At 47.9% G+C, this 10,307-nt stretch overlaps 1 protein-coding gene across 2 annotated transcripts; it reads left to right on the forward strand.

The window, feature by feature from the left end:
* The first annotated feature begins 1,504 nt into the window (after positions 1 to 1,504).
* Positions 1,505 to 4,023, forward strand: RASL11A (RAS like family 11 member A). Of its 2 annotated transcripts, XM_045844825.1 has the most exons (4): positions 1,507 to 1,812; positions 2,187 to 2,243; positions 2,349 to 2,428; positions 3,355 to 4,023. In XM_045844825.1, exons 1-4 carry the CDS (start codon positions 1,689 to 1,691, stop codon positions 3,820 to 3,822), a joined length of 729 nt encoding a protein of 242 aa, XP_045700781.1. In that variant the 5' UTR covers positions 1,507 to 1,688; the 3' UTR covers positions 3,823 to 4,023. The 2 variants fall into 2 exon arrangements, with proteins under 2 accessions (XP_045700782.1, XP_045700781.1); XM_045844826.1 differs by lacking the exon at positions 2,187 to 2,243 and having other exon boundaries at positions 1,505 to 1,812.
* Positions 4,024 to 10,307: the final 6,284 nt, after the last annotated feature.

A 10,307-nucleotide genomic window follows, 5' to 3' on the forward strand; every position in this document is an offset into this window, starting at 1 on the left:
AGGGAAGAAGGTGCCCTGCTTCTTCTTTCCAGTGGAACTTGAAATGATAGAACTTGGCAACTAATTAATGTGGAAGCGAGAAGGGTGGGAGTCAGGGATGACTGGGAGGTCTGGGCTACTGCTGGGTGATTGGAGGCGTGCACTGTGCCTCAGTATAGTCCATTGCAAAAATGGGTCCCATTCTCTAGCCCTCTCTGCATCCCAGTTCTTTCAAATGTACCTCTGTGGCTCCCTCCATCAAGGGGTAGAGCGTATTTCCCTACTCCTTGAATAGGAGCTATTACTGTGACTTGCTTAGGCCAACAGAAAGCAACAGAGGTGATGAGTTCCATGTGTGAGCCTAAGTCACTCTCTTGGAAACCTCAGCCACCAGGGGAACAAGCCTTGGCCAGCCTGCTGGATGAGGAGAGCCATGTGACTCAGCCACTGTCTTCTCATCATAGCCTACTGACAGTCAGCCAGCGGCGGGATGATGCCAGTTCCTCAGCCCCTGCCAGCTCTCTGCAGATGCATGAATGAGCCAACCAAGATCAGCTTAGCCTGGCTTAGAGTAGGATAACTAACTACCACACTGCCCTTCAGATTTGTGAGCAAGTATGAGGGATTGTTTTAAGCCAATTGGTTTCACGTGGTTTTTCATAAAGCAAAAGCTAACTAATGAAACCAGGACAGAGGGAGGGGTGAGGAGGAGGGGTGGGGCTAATAAGCAATTGGACAGACGAGGCTAGAACACAGGAGGCCAGAAGCATGGAGGTCTTCTAACCTGCAAGGATAAGCCCCAATGGCTCTGCATTGCCATGGGGGGCCTAGAAACGCAAGACCAGGCCATATTTCTCTTCTGTATCCTCTTCCTCCCACTCTCCCCAACCCCCAAATTCCTCTTTACACCCGGAAGTCAGTACTTGAATAGCGAAGCACATGCGTGACTCAAGTGCGCTGTTCCTGAGCCAAAGCTCCCAGGGAAGGGAATGCTTCCTGAGTGTTCTCTAATGAGTCAATGCAGCCAGTGCCTGCCGAGGTGCAAACAATCACTGCCCCCAGGGGCCTTCACAGATCTGGAGCCTGGTTGGTGACTACAGTTCCTTTATATATCTCGTGGCTCTTGCTTCCTCCCTCCCCTTTCCCTATTAATGCCACCCCTTATTGCCTTTTGAAAATAAAAGGCAACATTCGACAGGAATTTCTACTGTTGTAGGAACATCCGACTGCGCTTTTTCCTTTTCCTTTCGTCCCCCAGCTCCTAACTCTGGTCTCGGTTCACCCACTAGTATAGTGTAGTGACTACTGGAGGGGGCTACCGGCGCTCTGCAGGCACAGCCTGGCGAGAGGCCTCGCCTGAGCTCTCAGGATAGTGGCTGTATTTCCAGGGACTGGGAGCCCTGAGCCACACAGGTTCCGGGCGGAGCACTCGCCAGAGGTGAAGGCTCCCAGTTTTCCTGCTCTGCCCCGCCCACCGCTGCGGGAAGGGCGGGGGAAGAGGAGGAGTGAGATGCGCTGCCTGCGCGCCACCGCCCCCATACGGTGGAGCCCTTTAAAGGCCTACAGTGCTGACAGCTCCGTGTGCGCCTGGTTCCAGAGCTCCGAGTCCATCCTCTCCCCGCTCGCCAGCCACCAGCCGCTCTCGCTCTCTCCTTGGCCGAGGCCCCGCTGGGTAGGCTGGTGCTCTCGGCTGCGGCGGGACGTGGTCCATGCGGCTGCCCAGCATGTCCGGGCACTTTCTGCTCGCGCCCATCCCCGAGTCCTCATCCGACTACCTCCTGCCCAGGGACATCAAACTGGCTGTACTGGGCGCCGGCCGTGTGGGCAAGAGCGGTGAGTGTCTAGGGGACCGCACGGGGCGGGGACCGCTCCGCCAGCCAGACTACCGGGGCTGGGGAAGAGCAGGAGCTCCTGGCAAGGGAAGACAGGATCCAGGGACTAAGCGGACATCCCCTCCCGCCTGGTTCCCCGCGGCTTCCTGGAGCATCCATTCCAGGGCTGTGGCTGTTTTGGCACCTGTTGGACAACGCGGGCTGGTGCAGCAGGTCGAGTACCTGCTCTGCCGTCGTCCTGCCACCAAAAACCACTACGACCGCCTCTGGGTTTTGCAGAGTCCGTAGCTCGTCCCTCCCTCCTTCTCCCTGAGAGGGTCGAGGTTTGACTGTCTTATTCGAGTTCCTCAGCTGATTTTGCTATTTCATTTTCAGCAATGATTGTGCGCTTTCTGACCAAGAGATTCATTGGGGATTATGAACCGAATACAGGTTAGAATAATCACGTGCCCCCTGCTTTTGTGGCTGCGTGCTTCGGCTTTCTTTGTCCTGCTGAGAGTGTAAGAATTTAAAAGTAGACTGTCCTTCATTTTCCAGGCAAGTTGTACTCACGGCTTGTCTGTGTAGAGGGAGACCAGTTGCCCCTGCAGATCCAGGACACCCCCGGAGGAATCCAGGTGAGCACGGCGAACTTCCTTTCCCACACCGAGTTCGCTCCATAGCGTGAGCAAGACGTCTCAACAGGCCTGTTGTGCCTTTTGTGCATTTAGATGGAGCAGTGGGCAACCCTGGAGGGGCCGGTCAGTGGGCTGTTAGAAACCCTCCAAGGGGTTTCTGGGTGGTTAGAGGTAGCTTCCTCCCTTGAGCCACCTTGGAGAGGGGGAGGCGCTTAACTTCTCTTCGCAAAGGTGTTAGGGCATCACTACTGGGATGGGGCTCACCACCACTTTCTGAACTGGGCGTTGGAACCATTAACAAAACAGTCTGGGTCGGGTTCTGGAGAGGGGCTTCTCCCCTAGCAAGGACTACCAAAGAGCTTCTGCTTCTAGCTGTCCCCTCAGTCAATTGCAGTCAAACACCCTTGGCACCCTGTCAGGAATGTAACTGGATTAACAAGTTACTAATTGCTCTCCCTTCCAGGGAGGAGAGGTCTTGTGGAAGAATAGAAAGAAAGAACTTATTTCTGGAACATTCTCAGGAAGGACATGCTAAAAATATTTTTATGGGTTTTGGGAATAGATGTTTATCTTGGCTTATTTTCAGTCCTTCTTCTGAGTTAGTTCCCTCAAAATTGCGACATTCTGATTTGAAAGTTCTCATTGATGTCATTCTTTAGTCAACCTGGGTTCACCACATACTACCTGCCAAGCAAGGGGGTTAAAAACAATGCATTGGTAACAGCTAATAAAATAACCCAGAGAGGGAACTTGCCTGAGAATTTGCTTTTTCTGCTTCAAAAACCTCCTCTGCAGAAGCTGGGCAGAATCCAAAAACTTTACTTAGTGATTTCTTTTTCAACCATTGTTCAAGGGTTACTTTGATGTTGTTTTGAGTCCTTTCCCACTGAGGGCTTCCTTGATCAGGCTCACTTTGATCTCCTCAGATCCAAGACAACCTCATGCAGGTGGCTGACTCGCTGTGCAAATGGGTTCAGTGGGCAGAGGGCTTTCTGCTGGTCTATTCCATCACAGACTACGACAGCTACCAGTCTATTCGCCCTCTTTACCAGCATATCCGGAAGGTCCACCCTGACTCAAAGGCCCCTATCATCATCGTGGGCAACAAGAGGGACCTGCTGCATGCCCGGCAGGTGCAGACTGACGACGGCGTTCAACTAGCCAATGAGCTGGGCAGCGGGTTCCTTGAAATTTCCACCAGCGAAAACTATGAAGACGTCTGTGATGTGTTTCAGCATCTATGCAAAGAAGTGAGCAAGCTGCACAACCTCAGCGGGGAGAGGAGAAGGGCCTCCGTCATTCCTCGGCCACGCTCTCCCAACATGCAAGACCTGAAGAGGCGCTTCAAGCAGGCTCTGTCTTCCAAAGTCAAAGCCCCGTCTGCACTGGGGTGAAGCCACCTCAGACAGACTGCCTTCTTTTTATTGTGTATTGGTGCAGCTGAGAAGACTGGGGGTCCCCCTTTTTAATCACACGTTCAGAGTTTATTTTTATACAAACTATTGGTTTGCAAGTGTATGTGTATTTCTGAAAATTCAGTGATTGCCTAGAAGTTGGAATTGTTTTTTTAATAAAATGGGTTTGTTTTTTTTTTACTGTAACTGCTTGCCACTCTTCCATTAAAGGCAAAATGGCAACATTTCGCCTTGTTTCTTAAATATCTTTTTATAGAAATCATACTTGCACTAGAGCCCAGAATTGCTCCATGCTTGCCCTCAGTCTGAACTCTGATTGGTGTCTCTCTGTCGGGAGGGGTTTAAGTGGAGGAAATCTGTTGTGGGAGAAAGAAAAATATGTGGAGGAGGAGAGAGATGTGAATAACTTTAGGATGTCTTTAATTAGGGCACTTTGCCACAGGCATGAAATTGACATCATGTGATTTTCATTGTGCACTGATGCTGAAAATTACAAATAATATTATTATTTATTGGTACAAATGGAAGTTCATCCTCCTACCCTTATTAAAACAAAAAACAAAAAAATAACCTTTTCCAGTATTCCTGTCAGCAAGTGCACTGTACCATCCAGGAGTTGCCTAAAACTCTGCTTTCCTCTCTGTCTCCCTAACCCTCACATTCATTAGGGATTCTAATCTGCCCATCATCTCTATTTTTCTCTAAAGCATCATTATGCCTTAATTCAGGCCTCTACCAGTATAGGCAAGACTCTGGTTTCTTAGCTTCTGGAATGAAAGCAGTCTAATTCTTTCTTCGCACCAGAACAACCTTACTAAATCCAACCCTAATCATTTTATTTCCACGATTGAAAAACCTCAGCTAGTTTCCCCTTATTTAGTGGACAAAATATAAAGGAGGCACAGCATCAAGATTATTTACCACCTCTCCAGCCTCATCATCACCTTCTGCCAAAACACACACCCCCCAGACACACACCCCTCCATTCCCATAGAACAGTCTGTCTTTCTCAGTATACACAAAGCTCTTTCACAGCTTCCTGCCTTGGCATGAACTATTACCTCTGCCTTGAATATTTTTCTCTCTTCTCCAGCTCAAGGATGGCTTAGTCCTTGACCAAGGCCCAAGTCACATGCCACATTCAACTTCTGAGGTGCCTTCTCCAAGTTTCTCTATTTTCACTGCATTTGTGTTATAACCCAACCATCATGCGGCTATTTGTCACCTCCTTTGGAAGGAGCACTGCCCAAGGGCAGTAACTGCATTTAATGACTTTGTATTGCAAACTTCTAGCCCAGGGCTTGCACATGGAGTGACAGATTTTCAGTAAATTTTTGATGAATAAATGACTAATGTGTTATTTATTGGTTCCAAGGGACAATAATGGGACATTACAATGACACAACTTGTCACTTCTACAAAACAAGGACAGAAGAGATTCTGAGTAGTTCAAGTTCTTTATTAGCAGTGACAGAAAGTGGCACATTGCAGCTAATGGCCGTTGTAGGCCATTATTCTTTCTTCTCAGGACACCTCTGTCCAGACTGGAATGGTTACACCACTCTTCCCTGTAGTTGTGGGGCATCTACCTATGCAAAATGGCATGAGGCGTTTAGGAAATTAGATAATTTGTGTCTAAAGGAGTGTCCACATATTTAAGAAAAAAAGTATTGTTTTAGATTCCACTATCTTTTTGAAAGTGCCCAATTCTCCTTGCTCATTTGCATACCCTCAGAACAAAAGGAGTTCTATCATTGTCTGTTCCTGCTTCCTCCCCTATGTAAGCACGGCCCCAAGAACATCTGATCCTCTTACTCGTTGTTACACTCACAGCATGCCCAGATTGCCACCCAGTGCCAGCGGGTCCTCTGCCTTCAAGAAGCTGAGGTCAAACATCCCATGGGAAAAAGTTCAATCATAATGCGACGGCAAAAGAACGGTTCAAGAGATGTTCCAAGGCAGCCTATTATTGAGTTCCAAGTGAGCACACTGTGGACTGGCGGGGTCAAAGATGAGTCACAGGGCAGTTCCAAGGGGAGTGACAGCCTGCAGGGGCCCCAGCAGACTACGAGGTAAAGAGGAAAGCACTCCGCACGTTATTTTTCCTGTCCTCAGTGTCACAAACGACTTCCTTTATTCTCTGGCCCCAGAACTGGCCTAGCACAGGACCTGGCTCCCTGGTCTTGGAGGGGCCTCAAGGCCTGTTGTCTCTTTCCTTAGCTTTCTGTTCACGGCAGTGGGGTCACTTGGGGGATCAAGTGCTTGGGGAACACCCGGAAGATCCTGGGATCCTAGCCCTGGAAATGGAAGAGGGGAGCAGTGAGTTATCAAGAGGCGGTTGGGGCGGGAAGTTGTCAGATGCATGTACGGCAGAGAGTCTGAGGATTTGGGCTTGAGTGGGCACCCAGGAAGCCCTTAGAGAGGAAGCTGAGCCTAGATCCCTCCTTCCTTCCTCTCAGGAATGGGGAGGATGGGGCTTTGGGAGCCCTGGGTGTCATTACATTACTGAGAGGGGCGGAACTCCTGAAATACTGAAAAGCTGGTGGGTGCGGAGAGGCCCACATGTGTACATTTTCGCCTGGAAGTGTGCTCATCACCGCCATCCTCAGGAGGGAGTTGGAGCTGCAGTGGCCCTGCTGCCTCTTTGCTCCCCTGCCCCCATCAGAGCCGCTGTGTTAGAAATCCCCAGGCCCCCATTGGTCCCTCCTCCTCCTCTGGTCAAGGCTTGGTCTAATTGTGCTCTAAAACTGCAGAATGATCTAATTAGCATGCCTATCAGTGTGGTCCTGGAGAAATGGACGGGATCCAAAGGCTAAATTGTACATCCTGCAAACATTCTGTGCTTCACATGAGACTCATGAAAAGCAGAGTTGAATAATGGAAAAATACATCAGTTCTAACAGAAGAAAATAAATTTGTTTTGCTTGTGTTGAGGTGAAGGGCTCAATGGAAGTTCTAAAGTTTATTAATATCTGTTTAGAGAAATGGATTAAAATAAACAGCTGTGTAAGGAGGCAGTAAACAAAACAGCAAATAGGGAAGACAAGATGATGGTTAAGTCTTGAACTGGAGACTCCGGTAGCTTTTCTCCCCATTGTGTGTATTATAATTTCAATTTCTCAGTATGCAAATTTACCAATTCAAATTTATGATGCCCAGATATTTGTGTGACTAGTAATTTACTCTTACCATTTCATCTGTCTCCAAAAGGTGAAGTATTTTGGAAGACTTACCTAGTCTTACACTGCTTTGACTCTCAATAAGAAAGATGTCATATAAGGGAAAAAAACAAAAAGGATTATTTTCCAAACACTATTAAGTTAGCTAGGGCACTAAATTATTGCAATGATTAGTTTGCAATAATAGAACAGTTTTCAGTGTACAGAGTAGAAATTTGCTTATGCTAGAAAAAATGTACTCTGCCCAGTAGAAATTGAGTTCTATTAGGGTGGGAAGGGTCTCATTCTTCTTAGCTCCACAAAGCCTGTCAGAGTGTCCAATACAAAACAGGATCCTCAACACTATTTGCTAAGCTGAACCATTAGAGAAATTAAGGAGTCCATAATGATCCTTTCATATCACTCACTAGTGCAGTGGTGTATGTCTGTATTCTGGGTTTCACTGTCAAATGGTCAGAGATGGCCCTTTCCCCACTTAAACAGGGCTGCTTAAACAAAACAGGTGTCCACAATACTGATTTTCATGATTTCAAATCACATTTATTGAGAAGCCGCTGAATGGAAAGCTTTGTGGTTAATGTTGGGTGAAGACCCAGCATTTCCGGACTAGAAGCTCAGGCGGTGGGGCTCCGGGGGCACTGCCTTGAGGGAGGAGCTCTGTGGCGTGTAAGATGAATTAAGAGGGATCCGAATCTGAGTGTTTTGACAAAATCAGTGGAGGGTGCACATTGGAGCAAAGCAGGGAGCAGAGGCAAATACCCTGTAAAGTGGGAAAGCACCCTTATTAAGAAAATGATGTTTACCTGGCTGGCATAGCTCAGTGGATTGAGTGCGGGCTGCGAACCAAAGTGTCGCAGGTTCGATTCCCAGTCAGGGTACATGCCTGGGTTGCAGGCCATGACCTCCAGCAACTGCACACTGATGTTTCTCTCTCTCTCTCTCTATCTCCCTCCCCTCCCTCTCTAAAAATAAAATCTTTTAAAAAAAAGAAAATGATGTTTCTTACTTTATAAATTGTAAAACATTATTTCTTTTGAGTATGCTTATGTTCAGTTGAGGATTCATGAGTTAAATTTGTGAAACATTTCCTGCCATTTCTTACTGGCATTCTCTACTTAAATTAGAAGAACAATGTCAACTACTAGGCTTACTTATGTAAACAGATTTTGCCTGGAAATACTGACATGGGTTTATAACTCTGGAGAAATAGGGAAGTTTTGGGATTCCTGCCAATGAACACACAATTGCTGACCAGTTTTGAGGAGGCGTCCTTGCACGGGTTCCAGCCTGAGACCAGAGTCAAACCCACTTTGCTGTTGATGAGTACGTGACCTTGGGCACAGCATACTATAAGTTTCCTCATCTTCAAGTGGAGATAACACTACCCGCTGGGCAGAATCTGACATATGTAACATGCTCTGTAGGTTGTAGTTGTCTTTGTTGCTCAAAGGTACATCGGTACATTATGAGGTGGATTTTGGGTGGAAGGTGCTTCTTGAGCTTGCTTGCATAGTCTAAAAGGTTTAATAGTTGCTGTGAAAGATGTGACTTTTCCCATTTCACATTTAGGAAAGAGAAGGTCTGCAGGGGAGTAGTTATTCCTTCAGTAATAATACTTAACAATTATTGATGTTTAACTGTCTCAGCAACCCTTTGAGGTCTAACTATTAACCATTCTCCTCTTTCAGAGGAGGAAACCGAGGCTCAGAGGGGTCACATGACGGTCTAACATCACATAAGGCAGAAGACCAGGAGGCCTGGCTCCAGGAAGGACCAAGAATTCCCTTCAGCTCGGAGCTGTTCCTCCTGTCCAGATCTGTGTAGCCAGCATCTCCTGAGGAACTTGTGAAAAATGAAGACTCTGCTGCTGTTTATCTGAGCTGTGGAGGACGCATTGTGTTTTAAGGAGCTCCCTGGGCAGCACTGGGGCTGGATTGCTCATGTTTATAGCTTTCCAGTGAGATCCCAGGCTGGGTTCTCCCCGTGCTTCCTGCTGACCCAGGGGAAGTCAGACTTGCAGGGGGAAGCAGGAACACCACACAAAGTCAGGGTGTGTGAATGCCTGTGTTTTGCCTGGTGCTGTTGTCTGAGAGGCGGGGTGCAGGGTGGGCTGACCGTGCTGAGCTTCATCCAGTCTCCTCAGAACCACCTGATAGAGCCATATACTCCTTCAGGATGGGGTCTTTCCCACCACTCTGAAAGCTGTGGTGGGGTGAGGGCAGTGGTAGGAGATGGAGTGAAGGGCATTATCAAAGTCAGCATGCCCAGGGACTCCCTCCTACTAGCCGCATCTCTCCTCAGTCTCTTTTCTGACCAGCATCTTAAGAAGCAGCCTGCACCCAGCCCCCAGGGATTCAAGTCTGTTATTTTCTCCTGGAGGCAGGAGATTAGCACCTTGGGTAGTGCCTAGGCAAGGTTTGGGGATCAGGGATTAGTGAATGTCAGCATAGGGAAGGGGCTAAGGGAGTGAATGGTTTACTCCAGTGGGAAGATGCCAGAAGCAGAAAATCACAATACACATTTGGGAGATAAAAGTGACTTTCCACCCCATCTCCGTCTGGTCCAGGATGGTGGTGGTGGTGTGTGTGTGTGTGTGTGTCCATTGTCCTCATGAGCACATATGTCCCCAGATGTGGAAAATAAGAGAATGCTGCTGTGAACTTCAAGGGGCCATCGCCAGGAACTGTGTGCTAGTCACATCATTTGTAGCATAACAAAATAATGACAACAGCAATTAGCTACTATAATTACCAAATTTGCATGTATTTCTCAGTTTTCCAGAGAAATAGAACCAACAGGATGTACTGATATGTGAAGAGATTTGTTGTAAGGAATTGGCTCACAGGACTATGAAGGCTGAGAAGTCCCGATATCTGCAATCCCAAACTGGAGACGCCAGAGAGTCGATGGCACAGTTCCAATCTGAAAGGTGGCATGCTGGAGACTCAGGAAGAACTGGTATTTGAGCTGGTCCCCCAAAGCAGGAAGGTACTGATATCCCAGCTCAAGGCTGCAGTAGCTCCCTTACTGGAGGGGTGGTCAGCCCTTCTGCTCTACACAGTCCTTTACTCAACTGGAAGAGACCCACCCACGTTTGGGAGGGCAATCTGCTTTATTTACTCAGTTAACTGACTTGAATGTTAATCTCATGCAGAGGAATGACACACCCAGAAGAATATTTGACCAACACAAATCACAGCGAGATCCTCCGCCTTGGAGGAACATGGTCAGACTGAAGAAAAATCTGATGGTCAAGGCCACCCTTATTTGTAAACTTGAGGATCC

Source organism: Phyllostomus hastatus, unplaced genomic scaffold (assembly GCF_019186645.2).
Source record: "Phyllostomus hastatus isolate PE091 unplaced genomic scaffold, TTU_PhHast_1.1 phas_contig_41, whole genome shotgun sequence".
In the NCBI taxonomy this organism is placed as follows: Eukaryota; Metazoa; Chordata; class Mammalia; order Chiroptera; family Phyllostomidae; genus Phyllostomus; species Phyllostomus hastatus.

Coding starts and splice junctions, on each gene's coding strand:
- RASL11A (XM_045844825.1), top strand. CDS start 1,689: ATGCGGCTGCCCAGCATGTCCGGGCACTTTCTGCTCGCGCCCATCCCC. Junction 2,244..2,348: donor GGATTATGAACCGAATACAG/GTTAGAATAATC, acceptor TTCATTTTCCAG/GCAAGTTGTACTCACGGCTT. Junction 2,429..3,354: donor ACACCCCCGGAGGAATCCAG/GTGAGCACGGCG, acceptor TGATCTCCTCAG/ATCCAAGACAACCTCATGCA.